The 20,950-nt window shown below is 39.8% G+C and overlaps 1 protein-coding gene across 3 annotated transcripts in view; it reads right to left on the bottom strand.

The window, feature by feature from the left end:
* Window positions 1-224: 224 nt before the first annotated feature.
* The window catches only part of ATF7IP (activating transcription factor 7 interacting protein), an 84,887-nt gene continuing 64,161 nt past the window's right edge, over window positions 225-20,950 (bottom strand). For 2 of the 3 annotated variants that reach the window (XM_082499375.1, XM_082499374.1), the window contains exons 11-15: window positions 14,723-14,801; window positions 9,506-9,664; window positions 8,355-8,540; window positions 4,578-4,690; window positions 225-1,495 (exon numbers count right to left, since the gene is read on the bottom strand). In XM_082499375.1, the coding sequence (XP_082355501.1) occupies window positions 1,079-1,495; window positions 4,578-4,690; window positions 8,355-8,540; window positions 9,506-9,664; window positions 14,723-14,801 (954 nt within the window). In that variant the 3' untranslated portion in view covers window positions 225-1,078. The remainder of the gene's footprint in view (window positions 1,496-4,577; window positions 4,691-8,354; window positions 8,541-9,505; window positions 9,665-14,722; window positions 14,802-20,950) is intronic. The other variant, XM_082499376.1, reaches the window with a different exon arrangement.

The following is a 20,950-nucleotide window of genomic DNA, read 5'->3' as shown; positions in this document are numbered from 1 at the left end:
TTAATAAACTCTTGACAGGACAAAACCAACCACTCAAGAATTACAGTGAGGAAAGGGTTGAATGATACTGCAGAGGAAAACAAATCCAGCGTCAGCAGGCATTACACTTCCTGGTCTTTACAGAAATAATCCTTACTGCAGGCCAGGAAAATGAGAAGCAGTGCTGAAAGGCTCGAAGGGTAAAGGGAAAAATAACTCCAAGCAAATAAAAGAACACCACAAGGTATCTGGCTACATTTATTTCTGAAATTATTCTTTAAGGCACAAAATAAATCTAAAAAACAGGGCTGGATGTATGAGGGGAGGGGCAGAGAAATTATCGAGCTAGAGAGGTGTGAATGCAGTCTCTGCAATCCAGTTTCAGATCTGACCTCGGAATGCTCCCCGTGTGAGCGGGGGAGGGTCGTGAAGGTAGAGGAGCGTTCTTAGTTAGGAGAGGCAGGAGGTAGCGGGGTGATTTTTATTTGTTTTTTCCCCCACCACCTCCAAATTTACACACATCTTGGTTCCCCGGCCAGACTCGAGTTCCCTTCCCTCCCCTCAGAGAGCTCATTAGAGTTTGTAAAATAAGACCAGGCCACTCAATCTTCCAGTACAAAGGCGAGACCTTGAATCACCCCTCGTGTCACAGCCTGCTCACAGAGTGGTGGGGGACAGGAGGCAAATCTGTTCTTGCCCTCGTGTTGGTGCCTCGATAGATATTACAGATGTGTGTGTTTTGCTTCAGGCAAACTGTAATTTATGATTTTGTTCCCACTCTGAAGCAGAATCCCAGGTACCCCGGCTGCCCTTGGATAAAGGGTAGGTAGGTATCTGGGTGGAACAGCTGTCATGGAAGGGAAAATGAAATTTTCAAAGGGCCCATGACTTGAGCTATCCAGAAAAAACAGGCTCTCTTGCTGCAGGTGACGCTTTATTTTTCTTTTGGTTCTGAATGCAAGTAGTGTATCACACAACTGTCTAAAATAATCCTGCAGAGAGTGGATTTAAAAGTGAATTTCATGCATGGTATCAACCCTCCAAAACTGGAGTAATTCTTGGTAGTAGGACAGGTTTAAAGGCTCCAAAGATCTCTAGTTTAACTGCTCTGGGAAGAGATCACATCTGTGGACTGGGGGTCACAGAAGGGTCCGAAACGTCCATAGATGTCCTTAGCCCGGACCGCAAAGTAGTATTTGCTGCCAGACACAAACTGTGTAAGAGTGCATGCCATAGGTAGTGGGAGGGCCTTCACCTCCCCGATCTTCTTCCACTGGGAGGGCATCGTGGCACTTGGGTCCTCGTGGTAGGCGTAGAGATGGTAACTGTCCACAGTGGCACAGCTCCGGTCCACCTCCATGACACTCCATGACAGCACAATACCATTCTGGCTCTGTACCCGTGCCAGCTTCAGCTGTGGCTTTTGAGGCAGAGAAGTGTTGGCAGCTTCAGGGGGCAGACGTGGTGGCTGTGGTGCCTCCGGGAGTGGGGCAGGATGTATAGGGCGTGGTGGCTCCTGAGAAATGTAAGAGCAATAAGGGGAAGGTCAGAGTCCGCAGCAGTGGAAGGAGGCTTTAATTCATCATGCACCAGGTAAATGGAAGCAGATGAGCCTGCAATCACCCTGCACTCACAACTCTAAGTCCTGTGTGCAGAGAGCGCGCAGGCAAGAGAGCAGCAACAAAGGTTGAGAAGGGGTAGGAGCAAGGATGCCATAAGTGTGGCCAGCAGGTCAAGGGAGGTGATTCCGCCTCACTACTCTGCTCTGGCGAGACCCCACCTGGATTAATGCATCCAGCTCTGTAGCCCCCAACATAGGAAAGACATGGACCTGTGGCAATGCGTCCAGAGGAGGGCCACGAAGACAATCAGAGGTCTGGAGCTCCTCTCCTATGAGGACAGGCTGAGACAGTTGGAGTTGTTCAGCCTGGAGAAGAGAAGGCTCCGGGGAGACCTTATAGTGGCTTTCCAGTACCTAAAGGGGGCCTACAGGAGAGCTGGGGAAGGACTTTTTACAAGGGCACGTAGTGATAGGATGAGGGGGAATGGCTTCAAACTGGAAGGTAGGTTTAGATTAGATATTAGGAAGAAATCGTTCACTTTGAGAGTGGTGAGGCACTGGAACAGGTTGCCCAGAGAAGTTGTGGATGCCCCATCCCTCAAAGTGTTCAAGGCCAGGTTGGATGGGCCCTTGGGCAACCTGGTGTAGTGGGAGGTGTCCCTGCCCATGGCAGGGGGGGTTGGAACTGGATGAGCTTCAAGGTCTCTTCCAACCTAAACCGTTATACGATTATACGATAAGTTCTTATTACTTGCATAGAAATCCCTAGCTGTACAAATGATCACTGCCACAGTTATTTCCCTATATCCTCTTTGCCTCCCACCCAAGAGGCAATGGACTGAGCACTGTGCCCTCTACCAAGACTGGGCAGGCAGGTTCACAATGGCTTTTAATCTACATTCTGGCTACTGTTCCCACATCACCCAAACCAGCCCAGGCAGTGGATTAAGCCGACAACTCATCATCTTTTCAACAGGCAGGTTTTCAGTCACAAAAGGAAGAATGAGTAATGGTGCCACATGGATTTTATCACCTTAAATTGATCACAAAAATTCAGTTTCCAGAAAATTTTGAACTTGGGGCATAAATGTGGCGTTCTATTGATTTTTTTTTTATTTTTTAATTTTTAAATTTTCTTTTAAATATACCACAGAAACAGTCCTAGGTCTCTCATTTATGTTAGATAAAATGAATTTAGGAATGTAGCTACAATAAGTATGAAATTTTGTTATTCTTCCAGTTAGGGGCCTTTCAGGTTGGAATCTGGGGTACTTTTTGTCATCTTAAGTGTTCTGTGTTATACTGGCTTGATTTAATTTCATTGTGTATCACTGGAGAATGATGCATGAACTTGAATGGTGCCTGCACTGAAAGAATGGTGAGCCACCTTGTTGGTAATATATTTACCATTTCAGGACATCACAAGCGATGCGACTGCCCAACAGTGAGTATGCAGGCAACGTATTTGGTTCAGCCTCAACAACAAAACCATATGAAATATGTCCAGCTCTGGATCCCTCAGTACAGGAGAGATATGGACCTGCTGGAGTGGGTCCAGAGGAAGGCCACAAAGATGATCAGAGGGCTGGAGCACCTCTCCTATGAGGACAGGCTGAGAGAGTTGGGGCTGTTCAGCCTGGAGAAGAGAAGGCTCCAGGGAGACCTTATTGTGGCTTTTCAGTACTTAAAGGGGGCTTATAAGAAATATGGGGACAAACTTTTAGCAGGCCCTATTGCAATAGGACAAGAGGTAACTGTTTTAAACTAAAAGAGGGTAGATTTAGACTAGATATCAGGAAGAAATTTTATGATGAGGGTGGTGAAACACTGGCACAGGTTGTCCAGAGGTGGTAGATGCTCCATCCATGGAAACATTCAAGGTCAGTTTGGATGGGGCTCTGAGCAACATGATCTAGTTGAAGATGTCCCTGCTTACTGCAGGAGGGTTGGACTAGATGACCTTTAAGTGTCCCTTCCAACCCAAACTATTCTATGATTGCATGAAATGAATCAGAGTAAATTCTCAAATACTTACAAAAAGGGGGTTGAGGTGATGGAGAAGTAATCACTCTCAACAGTGATAAAAAAAAAAAAAACCTCTCTGAAATTTGGAAGGTGGGAACCTTGAAGATCTTGTTTGTCTACCTCAGTTTTGTGGTTTAACACCAGTTGGCAACTAGGACCATGCAGCCGCTTGCTTGCTCACCCCCACCCCCTGAGTAGGGTAGGGAAAAGAGGGAGAAAAGAAGAGGGGGGAAAAAAACCTTGTAGGTTGAGATAAAGTAAATTTAATAAGATGGTAACAGAAGAAGAGGATGATGATAATAGTAAAAGAATATACACAATAAAGTGATACAACACAATTTGCTCTCACTCAACCTGCTGTGAGCAGCGATTGTGGAACCCTGTCCCCCAGCCAACCCCCATTTATATACTGAGCATGAAGTCTATGGTATGGAATATTCCTTTGGCCAGCTTGTCCTGTCTATGTTCCTGTCTATGTTCTCTCTCAGCTTCTATGGGAAGCTGAAAAAGTCTTTGACTGATATAAACATTACTTAGCAACAACTAAAACAGTATGTGTTGCCAACATTACTTTCACAGTAAATCGAGAACACAGCAGCTAGAAGAAAGAAAATTCACCCTGTCTCAGCCGAAACCAGGACATTCAGTTTTGCAAACAGCTATACTGAGAAACTGGTCATGCAATCTGTAGCCAAACCACGACTAAACTTTTTAGTGGCAGTTCTTCCCTTGACTCCAGAAGTCACCTGCAGACAATTAATGCACCGTTTTTCAATATGTGCTACTGGTGACCTGGAGAACTCTGGGGCAAGCTAACAGACTGCACAGCTTTTGCCGTTCATGGCAGAAGGTGCTGTAGGTGACAGGGTGGTGCTATGCATGTGAGCTGGCTTGCAAAGTGTCTACAACGCATTTCACTATTCTGCAGTTCACACTAAGAAGCAATCTGAAAGACATTAATGCAGAGACAAGCCTGTAAATTGCATTAAGTAACTTCAAAACGACTACTCACTGCGTGCACTTGTGGTGGTCGATGATGCACTGTAAGCTGAGGTGCTCCAGATCCAAGAGTTAGTCCGTTGTTCATAACATACGCAGTTGTTTGAGGCATTCGTACTGTCATACCTATAAGAAGCACAGTGAATACTTTGAGTATTCAATACTTAAAATCAGCTAAACAGAACACTGGAAGACCGACTCCTTGGTTCAGTTGGATGACATCAAATTTCAAACTGCCAGCAGACTGATAAGTACTGCACAACAACAAAACCACCTCCCATCCCCTGAAGCTGTACAAGTAAAAGTGAGCAAGTGCTTATGTCTGCAGAGGGGACAGAATGATGTTTAATAATTTGTAGCATGAAAGAAGGGGAAGTGTGTAAGATACAGGGAGCTTAAGTATGAAAAGAAAAATTACATCACTTTGGGATTCAGACAGGAAAAGATAAATGCTACTGCAGCAGAATGATGTCCACTCAGTATTCAAATGCCAGAAGGCTGTGCTGTGGATGGCACCGAAAGCAAAAAAGGTAAGTCACTGTCCAAGACGCTTGTCCTCCCTCACAGAACAGACACCCCAATGGATGTTATTCACTGGCATTACCATTTTGTTCATTCCCACAGCAAACTGACCTGACTGGCAGGGATACACCAGGTAATTTTATAGTCTTGTAGATAATATCCAGAAACTCTTGCAAACTACCGTGTTTTCGTTCATCTCATTCTCCTAAGTAACATTTTGGCAGTTTACTGTTGGAACATGTATGTTCTGTAAGCTCAGAGCTTTTGCTCATTGTTATGGGTTGCCTAAGGTGTCTCTATTTCTGTCTAGAAATACAAGATTCGGGGCAATCTCCACCACCCCCTAGTTCTGCACTTGAATAAGATCAAGGCATTCTAATACTCCAGAAGAGAAGCTCAGTGACACACATTTGTCAGGAAACCACAGCTACTGTACAGCAATTTCTTCTCTAGATCTATATAAACAGTCATCAAGGTACGATCATAGGTGATGAGTGTCAGAAATCTATGTAATCTGTGAGTCTGAGGCAGGGAGCTCAAAGTGGTAAATCTTAATGCTTTTATTATAAAGTGCTGAACTCTAAGGAGCTGCTTCACATCTTTTTCCTATTGGCACATCTGTCTAAGAAGATAATGAAGCTGTGCAAACTCCTGTAGGATAAAGTCACTCGAACTGGCTACTTCTCATCTATGAGAATCCAATCAGATATGTTGTTTTAGCATGACTGCGATTGTATCTGAAGAAATTACAATAATCTGAAGAAAGATGGACAGAAATGCCTTAATAAGATAAAAGGGACAAATTTCACATTATTTCTAGGTAGGCATACTACTTGTCTGAGGTAGAAGTACAAAACTACAATTTGCAAAACACTTTGGATGAGTTCTCACGGTTAATCTTTCAAAGTGCAGAAATCATACTCCTGAAGAATCTGCTACTGACACTAAAGACTGTTTCAATGATAATATAAACAAATACACACCAGCAGCAGAATTTCTGAAAAACGTATAACAAAGATGGTGAAAAATGTAGAATGGACTAAAAGATTAAAACTCATGACAGCTAAAAGGGATCAAGAAACATGATTGCTTTTTTGTTAACAATACGTGAAACTTCTCTACCTGGTATGCAGATACGAAGCCCTGAAATAATCTGCATTCTAACTAAACTGGTCTTTTTTCTACTCAGGCTAACCATCTGGCTTCCTTGTCCTGAGGTACGGGGAATGCACAACGCTATGGCGGAACCGTCATTTTCTTACATCTTATGTGCCTTGTCAGACAATAGTGCTGTATAATACACAGACATACTTTTCAAGCCAGAGTAACCCAACTGCCTCTTAACAGAATCACAGAAAAGTCCAGGTTTGAACGGAACTCTGGAGATGATCTGGCCCAACCTTCTGTTCAAAGAATGCTCTTACGTTAAGTTACTTAGGGTCTGGTCAAGCTGAATCTGAATTATGTTGGTGGAAACCTGACTTGATTTCTGAGAATTTGTAAGCAGAAAACAGAAGGATAAGTATTCATTGTATCACTGGACCACCAGGTCAGAAGCACATTACAGAGATGTGTTGTTGGATGACCTCACCCAAAAAACATATGAATTCCCTACCTCATCGGGTTCTCCTAGAAAAGGCCTTAAAATAGCATATTACCAATTATATGTTCTTCAACAGCACATTAATTATCTTGCATGTCTAAAACTGGAAGGTATTCTGTAGATACTCATACTAGTGATGTGTATTTAGTCATAATAACCACTCTAAGAAGTGTTAGATTCTGACAAAAACATGTATTTTGGTACAAAAGAAGAAAATACTATTAAAAATAATTAACCTAAGGGAATGCACGGTTAAGTATTCAAAACTTCCAAAACAACAGGTAGATCACACACGTCTAACTTGTAGCTAAAGGTAATGATGAAGAAAACTAAGGGTGGGCTGAGGTTACCTCGCCTTTTATGGCCTTTTGCCAACCGCAACGCAAGATGCAGACATGCCCTTCAAAAGATACTGCAGGTCAGAAGAACCTGAACTCAAATGCACGTGGCACAAGAAGTTTAAGAAATATGAACAAATACTCTGGAAAGAACAACAATTTCCTCACACCCTGACATTTCATAGAGATCATCCAAGAACTGTCTGATCAACTTCTGTTTAGGTAGCACAGCGGGTTTTTCACAGCCTATGGTAATGCAGCTGAATCCAGTCATAAGACACTTTGAATTAAATTGCTACATACGTACATACATGGATGTTCTCCTTTCCAAAAACTATCATTTCAGAACAATGAATCAATTATTTCTGCACAAACCTACATAGGTATAGTCTTACATGGCTCAAGCACAGTGTGTTCCAAGTCTGGCTTATACGGATGGTGTCTAAAAAAATCACTACTTGGACGTCACAAAAGTAGGCTCATACTCAGTGCACCAGAACAGCAAAATTTATGTTTAACATAACGGTATTAAAATAACCATAGTGTAGAAATTGTGGGGAGCTAAACAAAGGCAGTTAAGATCCACCACTTTGTAACAAAATATAATTAAGGTCTTTATTTTTAACATCTACCACTCATTTCAAAAAATTAGTTTACTGCTATGGGAAGATGCCAGTTACATGTTTGCAAAGTCTAGATGAACTTGCTGATATCTCAAGTCAACGCAACTCAAGCGTGCATCAGTTTCTGATACATTTGGTGAGAAATTTCAACTGTCCAGGCCTAGAGAAAATAAAATTTGCTGGGCACAGGACATCAGATATTGTTAAGGAATTACATTAGGATGCCTGATACAAATGTAACTTTTAGACCAGAAATTGAACACTATTTACTTCATTCTTGTATGTTTTAATCTTACTCCGTAATAACAAAATGGTCTCTCTAACTATCTTTCTGCAAAACAGTGGTGCTGATCACATTACCTTTCGCTACCTTGTAAAGTACTGGGCATGTCATCCAGAGATGCGTAACTGCCAGAGCTTGTGACTGAGAAGACTTAAATCCAGTTTTTCCTCATTCAAATAGCTGCAGAGGAACGATTTCTCAATAGCCTGAAATTTTCTCAAGTTTGTAAGCTGGAAAACCCCCCTAACTTCTATAATTTGGATTAGTGTTGTAAAAAAACCCAACAACCTAACAACCAACCACCCCTTCCCCCCTCCCCCAAAACAACAAACCCAAACCAAAAAACTAAACCCCACATCCATCAGGTAGAACATATCAAGCTGTGCTGTGCTAAAATGGGCATGGAGCAAACATCCCCTACCTCCAGTCTGTGGGTTGACTGGTCTTAAACCTGGGCTTGGCATGACAGCCCCTCTGACAGGAGTCTGAGCTGGTGGTGCAGGAAGAGTGGTATAGACCACCTGATGGTTAGCAGGGGCTCTTGGTATTGGAAGTTTTGCAGCAGTTTGAGTCACTGGCCGATGAGTTACATTCACTGTTGTCGGAGCTAGAAAAAGACAGACAGACCACAACCTAGAACGGAATTCCACGATGTTAAGCTGATATGCCTACTCCAGGGTACACACCTCCTTTGGAAAACTGACTCATCTGAGCCACGCAAAATAAAAAATAGAAACCATCTCCATGAAATTCTGTCTGCTTTTAATAATGCAAGAAAAGGGAAGCAGCCTAAACAAACAGTAATTTTCGCCTGAAATAATAATGCCAATATATATACAAATTCCAAACAGAAGAGATAAATGTAATATTCACACACACACAATAAAAAAAAGAAGAAAAGAAAAAGGTTCTGAATGTAAGCACAGCTGTGGAAAATGTAAAACCCACCACCAAAAAGTCTGTAGAACAGATCAGTCATCAGACAATTCTAATGCCAACTAACCTTCAGCAATCGTCTACAGAAGACAGTAAAATAAAGAAAAAAGGAGAATCTATCTTCCTTTAAGTGAGAAAGAAAAAAAAAAAATCATGCTGCAGACAAGCTAACTAACATTTAACTAGGGATGGAACTTCAATGTCACCCTTGCCATTCACTCTGCCAAAAGGATTAACTGCCAAGCGCAGGTGGACAGAGCGAGGAGCAATGCTGCTAATGATTTTTCCCCATTATTTAAACAATACAACTGCTACGGTTTTATTCTTCCTCACTTTTACAAACAACAGTCTTTAATAATTTCCATGACCATCCTTAGCAGGATTTCTTCCTCTCCATGGAATTAATTTGATCCTGAATTGTTTCCAAACCAACTGGACTATCTTTCCCTTTCACTTCATCATTTAAAAAAAAAAAAAAAAAGTTATGGGAAACTGACTAGAATGGAAGATTAAAAGGTGAGTCAAATATTCTGAATATTCACCTGAAAGGATCAGCACAATGTAGAGCACACAAGAGTCTAGTTTAAGAAAAAAAACCAGTCATTGCATTCACATAATGTTGTCAAATGAAGGTACCTGTAGGTAATACATGTATGGTGGTCTGGGAAGGTCCACTTGTTGGCACACCTGTCTGCTGCACAGGGTTTGGCTGCAAAGGCTGCAAGGGGCGAGCCACGGTCTGGGTGGTTATGCTCAATCCTGTAACAGGTGTCTGGTTCTGCTTCTTGCCATCTGCTTTAAAACAAAATAAAGTTATAGACAATAGCAAACAGAAATACGAGCATCGCAGAGTTTTAAAATCTTTTCCCCCCCATCGTTCACAGATTAGCAAAGAATATTTCCTAGTATGACATTTCTTTGATCTTCTCATTCTGTATAGAAAACCGTAGAAAATTCATTCAATTCCCCTTGCTTTCATCATTCCAATATTTTCCCCTCATCCTCCCATAATGTTTCATTCTCTCATCACCAAGTCTGCGTATTTCAGCATAATTTGGAAACCTGAAGTTAATGGAACACTCTGCCAAAGTCTTTAAAAGTTTCTATTAAAAAAAAAATAGTCTAAAACCTTAAAGGCCTAAACACTGCTGTACTCAATTTGTTTCAAAAAAGTGACAGAGCTCCCTAAATAAATCTTGTCTACCTTTGATGCTTACTTCCATTTGTTATTTGCTGACTCTTTCCTTTGTTCAGTCTGTTAGTCAGCCCTGTTTGTTGCTCTTTTGAATTTACATGCTATTTTCTTAAAAAGGGGAATTATATATAGAAAACTTTAACAAGAGAATTTAAGTTGTTTTCTAACATGGTAGAGTAGTAGTGGGCAGAGAAGGCACCACCAAAAACTACAAAACACAAGACAAAAGAGTAGGTTTTTAAGGACACTCATTCAAAAAAAAAGATTTGCCCTAATAAAATTGCATATGCCGCAGCCAAAATACGTTAAAAATATGTTAATATATGTTTTACTCTTGAGAAAACATATCAACAATATATTGAAGAACACACTTAAAAACTATGAATTAAATGTACTAACTAGATTTCAAAGCATTAAGAACGGGATTAATGGCAGTGTAGCGCAAAACGATTTTGATGGTCTCATCGAGCTGTCTTTAACACCACCTACTAATAGCTTGAAGTAGCAGTACCCTTCACAAACTGCTATGATAAATTAAATACCATTGAAGACCTCAAAAATAAAATATGATATAAATTGCAGACCGTATTGTCTTTCCCTAGACCAAATAGCTGAGCTACTTCACTGGAGCCATTTTGATGAAAATGTAATTTTCTTTTCTTTCTTTTTTTAAAGTCTATAAAACGAGCAGTAAAATGATTCTCATTTTGAAAACAAAACGTTGAGATATTTCCTGCTCTTTCATCAACAGGTCTCGTGATTAGTTAAAGCTCCTTTTATTTTCCTTGAGCACGAGACATTTCCCAGTGTTCAACAAATTATTTGACTCTGAAGAGATTCCTACAGAGATGCATGCACCCATTTCCTTTGACAGATTGTTGCACATTGCAACTGCCACTGGATAATTTAAGTGATGCGAGTGCATTCTCAGCCATGACCTAGAGAAGATGTCTTCATGACGCAACTATTAAGAACCCAGACACAATACTGCTGTGAAAATATAGTTCAAGCGAAAATGAAAGTCTGGACAAATGTGAAGGCTTTTTTGGTTTTGCTTATGTTTTTAATCTCACACAGGAACAAGTTCATTTGTCCCTGACAAATCAAGAGCCCCGCAGAGATTCCAGTTGCTGGAAACTAGGTCAGGATTGTACCAGCAACAGGAAATAACGAAAGGTAACCAACTAGACTTCACTGAATAAATGGAAACAAATAGCAAAAGCTAATTTAGCTATGTAAGTAAAAATTCAACAAGGAAACCAGGAAGACTGGGGGCATAGTAAGCACAGGATTAAGGTTAAAAGTAATACAGGAACAGTTCCAATGCTAAATGAGTGCAGCATCATATAATTAAAAATGTGGTACTGGAGGAGACAGGACGATCTGATTTATGGAAGTGAGCATAAAATGGAAAACGTTACTACTGAAGGCGTAAGCAATACTCCAAATCCAATACACTAAAATTGCGAAGAAGAGGGGCTAATTTCTATGCAAGAAAACGGGCCTACACTACTGCAGTTATAGCAGGAGGGAGTTTTAATCAGCATCCTAATTCAGAAGTGGTATAATGGGATTATAGAATAGCAAACAAACCATACGCATGTTCAAGAATAAGACAAAAAATGATCCATAGAACTACAGATTTGCTTATCAGCCAGCTTACAAATTAAAAAATGATACTGTACGTATTTAATATTTTTTCCAACAAAAAGATAAATGCAAAAAAAAGTGGAACATGGTTGGTTTTGAGAGTACACTTCCATATCTTTCCCGGGTTACAAATCCACTTTAGACTAGTGATAGGTATCAGCTAAATCTATTAGTTGTTTTAATATTTTTATGAAATAATGTGATGCAGTACGCTGCACAAATATTAAATAAAAGGGACTGTACAAGTATTGAAAGATACTCACAGACAGAAAAGTATCTAGAGTACTCTGATAAAAGGATGACAACAGTTGTTCAGAACAGAAATTAACAACATGGTTTCTCAAATGTTACACAACATTTTCATTAATAATTCACATACACATCAGAAGTTGTGCATTAAATTTAGTTGGCAGTGTACTAAACTGGAAGATGCTATCAGTATAGAGGTGGACCAAAACATCACACAGGAACAATGCGAAGACTTGAGAATTAGGAAAAAAGAAGATGATAGCAGAGAGTACAACATCAGCCATTTAGGAATTGATAAGAACTTCTACTACTAATGTGGGAAATCACGCATGGGGCAGTGAAGATGATCAGGAAAACCTGCGTACGTTGTTGATTACAGAATGTCTGTGGGTTGCTTCACTGACAAAGTAAAGAGGAAATACAAATCTAGGCTGTATTGGGTGAGTGTTTCCACAGTGTGATGGTAATACTCCCCGCCTCCCCCCCCCCCCCTTCTCAGTTGTACCAGGAAAGATTTAAAGGGAAGCACATAAGACATATCTCTCCAGACATTAACATCTATTTAAATACCTTTTATAAGTAACAGAATTAGGTTTATTTAGTATGCGGGTGACTGCGCCTTAAACAAAAGAATCAGGATCTGAAGTGTTCTTGGGAACACTATACAGGTGTTGCTCTTCTATTTGAATTAATACTGAACTGATGTTCCAACATACTGCAGTAAACGCTGTAACAATGGAGGTACTTTGTGTACCAATAAATCTAAAACAAAACAAAACTTACTCCACATTCGCTGTAAACAAAGTTCAGAGGAAAAAAATATTTGGCCAAAGGTATATGCATGCTTATGATTATGCAAAAGCTGTCAGAAGCTCCCTGGTGACAAGTGATAGGACGAGAGGAAATACCAGGCAAGGTTTAGATTGGATAGTAGGAAAAAAATTTTCACTGAAAGTGTTATTGAACGTTGGAATAGGCTGCCCAGGGAGGTGGTGGATTCACCATCCCTGGAGGTGTTTAAAAAAAGGTATATGTGAGATGTGGTACTTGGGGACAAGGTTTTGAAGTGGTTTTGTCAGGTTAGGTTAATGGTTGGACTTGATGATCTTAAAGGTCCCTTCCAACCTCAACAATTCTATGATTCTATGATTCTAAGCGTATTTTTCCTTTGTTTAACCTGAATGTTATTATCAGAACACGTGAATTATTTCCCAAGAAACTCACTCAAAATTCTAGAGATGCGTTGTCACTGCATGGTGCAACTCAAGCTTTTATTAGGTTTTTAGTCCATACATTTCTACAACTTATATGAAAACACCTGACTCCTCACACAAACTCTAAAGAGAAACTAATCTGTAAGGCTGCAAACCATCAGTGAGAGTCTAGTGAAGAGACACACAAGAGCTAACCCAGCCTGAATGTACTTAGAGAAGCATTTTTGTAGTTGCACATGCAACCATGGTGTTGATCTTTTATGGTTATGGTGAGGTGAAGACATACTTTATGCAATCAGGGAGGAAAAACCTCTCTGAAAAGCGTTACTTTTGACAGAAAAAGATTAGCTGAAATACATTACAATACTGTGACATGCTACTTTAAAACATACCATAAATCCAAGTCTTTTATAGAACATTAAATAGGACTGGGCAGCTTAACCTTACCTGACAGAGTTCCACAGCCCAAGTGCAACCATCTTTTTTATCTTTTGGAGATCTTACCCTCAGAAGAGGTGACTGTGGTAAAAGCTTGGTTCCCTATGCTATTCTGACACTTGGCTAAGCAATTCACAGAATCATCAAAATCCTGGCTAGAAAGGACCGCTGGCAGCCGTGTAGTGCAATCTCTTGTGGAAGCTGGACCGTCACCAACACTAAGTCAAATGAGTTGTAGTTTTGCCCTACTGAATCTTGAGAACATTCACGAGTGGAGTTTCTGCCATCCCTCTGTGCTGCACTACCTTCCTACTGTGACTTCTTTTCCCCTCAAGCTCAACCTGAACCTCCTGAACTTGTAGTTCATCGCCACTGCCCCTTGATATATCACCTGGCACTGCTGAGAAGAGTTGTGCTCCATCATCTTTGTAACTAAGTAGCTGTAAGCTGCTATTGCATCGTCTCTCAGTTTGCAAGTTGCCAAACATGCCACGGGATGTCGATCTCTTCCCACTGGTCATGTATTGTAGGTCCCCACCATCCTGACACCATCTATTTGGCCCCCTCCAGTGCTAGCACAACTCTTCTGAACTCAAGGAAGGGGGAGCAAAAACTGGACACCGTGTTTCAAGTGTGGTCCCACTAGTGCCAATGTGGGAGGAATAACAACTGAAATTTAAATGAGAACACACTGTTGGCTCGTACTCAGTTCAGTGTCCACCATATATCCTCTGCTGATAAAAGAAACAGGCTGTTAGCTATGTGAATTGCATAATGCTTCTCTAATACTTGTGTACCATGAACTCCTTTTGGTGGTAACATTACATTTCTCCCTCACCAAAAGAAATGCTGCCACACCCCAGTATGATTGTACATTTGTGTAATACAAATACAGAGCAAGTCAAAATATTGAGAATGTACATGTAGAACTTGAACGCACTAGCTAGAGAGGTAGCTACTGAGGTTGTCTAGAGGAATCAAAACTTCTTGGTGGCTGAACATCAGAATGCAGCCCAGAGGCATGCATTTAGAGACCTGTCATTCAAGGGATGAAACAATACTTGTAGCCCAATTACCCTGCAGCTAGCAAAAATCTTTTTCACCTACCTTGAGAAGAGCCATCATCCTCTTCATCCAGTGTGAGATCAATGACACCTCCTGAATCGCTTCCTGTGACCTTCCCGCTCTGAAAGACAAAACTCCTTCATTTTGCAAAAGCAAATCCAGGGAACACAGGTGGAAAAGGGATACAAATTAAACATTGAGAAGGAGAGGTCTCAGAATTGATGCACTTATTAGAAAGGAACTGATGAAATGAGCAGGAGGAAGAAGTTTCAGACAAGTTTCCCAGGACTTGAAAAACTGGCAATAACCAAATGACTGTAGTGTGGTATCAAATATTGAAGTATTTTAGCTTTGTAAGGAGTAAAAAAAAAAACCTTATGACCAGTAGCATATTGTTATTTTACAGGTAAATAAATAACAATTTGGTGTTATAGAGTATCTTTCAATTATGACTCTCAGTATTTTAATCCAGTCGTAATCTGTGCTTTCCTCTATAGTAGTATAACCTTTTAACAGAACAATCACCAGGACAATGTATTACTTATTTAGAGACAGCTCAGCCTATGTGCCTATGAAGAAATTAACTTCACAGTAAGAAAAAGGGAAAGCTACACTGGAACCTGTAACGCTTATAAAATACGTCATCAAAAGCCATCAGAAAACACTAAGTGTATCCAGCTTTTAAAAGTAATTTCATTACTGTATTTTTATTCATTACCACAAATTCTAGCACTGTTACTCTAAATATGAAGCCATTTGTAACCATCTCTTTAGAGAAGATAATGGGATCTTTTAAGCTATTGTGAAGGCTAAATGTTATAAAAAACCCTAGAGGACCATCAAACAAGATTTATCTTCTGGATCAATTGCTGTCCTTTGGCTGTTCAGACTGGAGGGACCACCACCAACATTTTCCTTTAGGTGATGAAAAAAATACTGAAGGACATACTATATATTTCTGTGTTTTTAAATATACTTTGTAGAAAAAAAATACCTTGAATTATGTTTATTTCTAGTTCCTTAAACTTGCTGCAAAAATTAGGTTTTTTTTGATTTTGTAGAAGAGATGATCATCTATTGTTGGACTGCACTGCTACTGATTTATGGATTAGAGTAAACCAGGTTCCTTAGGACAGAGAAACGGTTAGGAAAGCAAGATAATTATCAAAATCTCTGAACAATTAACACGGGAAAAAAGCATAAGTTATCAGTCCCACATGGCCTGTACAAATGCCAACATGATAAGTCCTAGGGAGATTAGAGATTTTTTCTGTGTAGTCAGATGGGGACAGATGCAAAAAGCCTAAGCATCGAGATTATCTGCTCTATGACCTTTCATTTGGGTAAAACTAGGCCTTTAAGGAGGTCCTAAAGAAAATTTTCACACAGGCAAGGCTTTGAGGAGAGGAAAAAGAGGTATCATAGGATTACTAAATGTAAACAAAAGCTGTGTCCAAATAATTGGTCACTGAATTTGGAGTGCCTGACATGACTGATCTCTTCATTATGCATTATTATAACCTCATTTCTTCTTGCCTTAAATTCTAATGCTGCCACTGATGAAATTCTGCTAATAACCTACACGACACACAATTTGAGTAAGCAATATCTAGCTACTTATGTGCACAGGTGATAGAAGAGACCTCTATAGGGATTTTATCTTTGCTCTGCAGAGAAACATCCCTCACGTTTATTAACCATGGCATTCTTCTGTTGAGTGATTTTTATTTCAAAGACTTTCCAGCGTCAGTTTTCTTAGTATGATGAGCTGATTCACCCACTTGAAGCTTAAGATAAAAGGCACATTCAAATAATCAATGATTACTTGATTAGCACGAAGTCAAGAGGAATTTCATTCCAACTTGATAATCTCCCGAGCCAACAATGTGTATTTTCAACTATGGCACTCTCTGCCAGGAGAGAGCAGATTGAAAAATGGAGGGGGAGATTTACAAGGAACTGGAGAAGGAAAAAAAAAAAAAAAAAGTAACACTAAGCTATTAATTTCTCTCCCTCAATAAAATACAGTAGTCTGAAGTAATTTCCTTTCATTTTCTCCTCTGCAAAGAAATCTAAATCCTGTTTTGAAGCCCTACTTAACCATGCCAGTTAAGAAAGTTCTTTGAATTTCCAAGTCAGCAGGTGTCATTGCATGCATTTTTTATTTTGGTGCGTCTCAAAGGCCAAAATCTTGAGTTAGTTAAACAGGCAACTATTAAATGATAAATCCAATCAACTGACAAGGTCCCATACAAGAAGGTCTTTCCTCCTGAGAAGTGCATGTAGTTAGCCACACTATTCAAGGCTTTCTACTAAACAACCCTGGTAGCAATCTCCTCAACACGAACTATCCATAAGCAGTTAGGTTCTTTCCACAACCCACACTACAAGTTGCACATCTGCAGGGCAGTGTTTTGAGTGGTGCTCTGTGGTACATCCCCCAGTCCCGGTTCCAGGGCACACACTCCAGCTACTCCAAAAGATGTTGTACTCCACACACGGCACACCCTGAAGTCCTGGCTCCCCAGCCTCCCCAACTGGATTCCCCTAGTTCACCAACCGTGCACCTCCCTTGAATGAAATTTAGCGGTGCAGGAAAATTTTAAGGAAACCCAAAACTGAAAATGCTGCACATTGCGTTTCCTAGCTAGGGCGGTATGGTGTAGGAGTGTCGTCACTTACCACCTGAATGGTTAAGACATACAAATGGAACCATTCGGAATCATCACTGCCAAGAGCAAGTAATAAATGGTTTTCAAAAAATCCTATGCCCGACCAATCAAGAAAATAAACCCACCCCTTTTTGAGTATCATGAATATTTAATTCACAAAGTCGCTCAGGGAAATTACTGTTGCTATAAGGACTTTTGAAAATTCCAGTTTACAACAGACCTATGTTTGAGGGAATTAGAAACCAGCTTAAGAAGACTTGCAGGGAAGCCTGACAAAGGCTTGCAAAGGGAAGCCTGACATTGGACTTTCAGTCATGTATGAACCACCTTCACACTAGTCTTTCAGCTCCTAATATTAGATTTCAACAAGCATTTGGGCAGAAACTGGTAATGCAGAAAAGCAAAGTCAAGGCATTCTGGTCTGCTATCAGTTTTCAGCTTTCTCCAAACACAGGAAGCCAAGAACCCGAACCTGCTTCAGCTGATCTCTGCAGAAGAGCACAGATGTATTTGATACAGTCATAACACCTTTTCATCAGCACAGTCACACTAGTGAAATAATCAAAACCATTTAATGAGAACCCAAAACATGCCTGGTGCTTTAGTTCACATATTCCCTAGCAAGTCTGAGTAACAGAAGATTCGGTGGCCTTAAAATATCAAATAAACTGGAACAGAAGCAAAATAATCACAGTAATACGAAGTGATCTCTATCCATTTAAAGATCACAGTTACAAAAAAAAACAAACCCCAAACACAAACAACAAAGCAAGCAAAATTACAACCCCCAAACCACTGTTTCATCATTTGTCAGAACGAGAGCATCAGTCTCCAAACAGACCAGAAGTGGCATATAAATCTGATTGTTTACAACAGCATCTGGGTAGTATCTACTTATCAAACAGGAAAAAAGTTTATGTTGAGATTTAAAGGAAACGTAAACTACCAAACTCCCTTTTCCATCCTTCTTAACAGCTCACTTATCTTAATGTATATGCCTTTAATCTCCAAGTAAGTGGAAATCCTCCAAAATACTGTCATTCACACTGCCATTTTGGACCTGTTTTATCCATAGCCGATGAGGTAACTTTGTACAACCTGGAAGTAGCAACATCACAAACTGAACCATCCAGTTAACTACAACTGTATCTGAGCTGCCTTAGTTCAAATCTTTCTCTGCTTTCATATAGCAGCCAGCAGTGTAATAATGTTAACACAAAACAATGCAACAAAAAAATTAGATTAAAAATTAAGCCTAACAAATCCTACTCTGAAATGTCAGTGTTAAAGGTAAATGCGAAAAAAAAACACCCAACCTTTTAGGAAGAGAGCAAGAAAAATACAAAGTTTCATCTTTTCCTGACTTCCTAATTTTAATATAGTCACCTCTGTTTTTCATCTTGTTGGTGAACTTCCATTTGCAATTAAGATGTTTCAAATAAAAACAATGCGTCCTGTAACTGAACACTTTATACTTAAGTCTAATGTAGATCCAGCCCAGAAGATGCAGACAACTTGGAGCTGAAAGGCAAAATACTATGGTGAAGTGGGGGAAGAGGACTGCAAGGTATGTTAAGTGCAGAAACAAAGGAGAAAAATGGCAGCAGAAGGAGGAAAAAGGCAGCAGGGGAAAACAGAATGAGAAGCCAAGCAGCAGCTGAGCACGCACCACCACAATTACAGAAGGATGGTGTGAGCGTACTGTAATGCTACTCCACTATTCTCATTCAGTGTTGCGCGCTTTTCCTGAAACACCCAGCCAAGGAGTAGGCACTTCACATTTACAGTCTTGATCTGATTTGAAAAGTGTGTTCTTTAAAGAAAATCTTGTCAAATTGCATGTCTTCTATCCCAGCTGTTTCAGTTTGCAAAGTCATGTCCACACCTACTGTATTTACCAACATATAACTCTCCCTGGGCTCTGTCTGCATGCCAAATGCCCCAGGCAAGCATCTAACTTGTCAAGTGTGAAGGAGAAGTATTTCAGTATCAAGCACGTAACTTGTGAAAGCAGCAACTGACAGACCCTAAAAGAGGGGCAAAACCAAAAGAGTAAATCCTCATCCCTTTCAAATATCTGAGTGAAACCTGGTAAGCTCTGAAACAGAGGCTGTCATAGCCTCCTCTAAACATCACTTAATCAGTTAAGCATAAACTACTTTATAGTGCATATGGAAGATAAAATAATGAAGTGTATAAAATGAATGCAACTATTCACTTTTCAGCAAAAGAATCTGATCTAGAGTACTGATTCTTCTGTAAAAAAAAAAAGAAATTGGAGAATTTTCAGATTATTTTTTTTTTACCATGAAAACTACTAGGAAACACTTTGTTTTAGTTTCTTACATGAAATCTCTATTCATCTTACAGTAATTACACTTCGATTCAGGATTTTCTACAAAGGATTGGTAAAAATGACCTGTAGTCAGAATTTCATGCATTTTCCACTGCATATGCTATGACAACATAACATCTGCTTTCTTCCAATCCCAACCAGAAAAGTATTTTTAACAAAGTACTGAGTAATTGATGTACTGACAAACAAGATATACTATACTTATGGGGAGAAGTGCTAGAAAAAAGCAACAATCATACAGTTTTCCTTAAGGAAGAAGAGAACTAACTGTACAGTGACTTTCTAGAACCAATGCCATATGGATATTATAGAAATTTAAAAAGGAAGTGCAATAGACAAAGAGTTCCTAGAAGTACTAAAAATCCTGGAACATGTTGAAAACGCATAAACACAGTGAACAGGGTCACCTGAATCTGAAGTCACAATTACAATTTGCAATAAAACCAATGGAAGTGCTTTACAATTAAGAACTTTCTTCCTTCTTTTGGAAGACTGTCATTATATCCCAGTATGCCACTGACTGCAGTATCCAATAATTAATGTACACACTAGTCAACAGTAAATTAATAAAAGGAAAACAGAAAGGAATCAGCCTCACAATAAAATGAAGGACTGTCTCTGGTGTTAAAGTGATTCTGAAGCAGTTTCCCCACCTGCCTCTGGAAAAGCAGGGACATCGAGACAGGCTGCTATCGTTTTATATTTTTCCACACGCTAAGACCATTTCATGCTGTTGTAAAATACACTGTAGTAGGAGAAAGAGTATCACCTTAGCTTTGCTATCCAGCAAACTTTTTCAGATCAGCACTGCTGCAAATTAGGTCGATTCATCATTTGTAATTTTGAAAAGAAAGAAAAAGAAAAAAGGGGTGTGGGGCGCGTGTGTGTGTAGAAAAAAGCTATTACAATTCCATGAGAAAAAGAAATACAAGGAAGGAGTCTGAATTTAAATGCCAAAGCACATATGGTAGATATGATGTTGAGAAAATCTCCCACCATAACCACAATTGGGAAATTTAACACAGAAAGAAGTAGTTAGAACATCAGAGCATACATACGTCAATGGCAAACTACTGAAGAAAACCGGGAAAGAAATCTCTCAAACTCAAATTGAACAGCAAATGTCACCTCTTACATCAGTTTATATAACAGCATACATACACACACCAACATGCACATGTATTATACCACATGAAAAATCAAAAGGTAAACGTTGGTAATTTGAAGAAAGTTCTGAAGATG

Source organism: Vanellus vanellus (genome assembly GCF_965231255.1).
Source record: "Vanellus vanellus genome assembly, chromosome: 1".
In the NCBI taxonomy this organism is placed as follows: domain Eukaryota; kingdom Metazoa; phylum Chordata; class Aves; order Charadriiformes; family Charadriidae; genus Vanellus; species Vanellus vanellus.
Note: the sequence above shows the minus strand (reverse complement) of the source record. Positions and strands in the feature narration are given on the sequence as shown.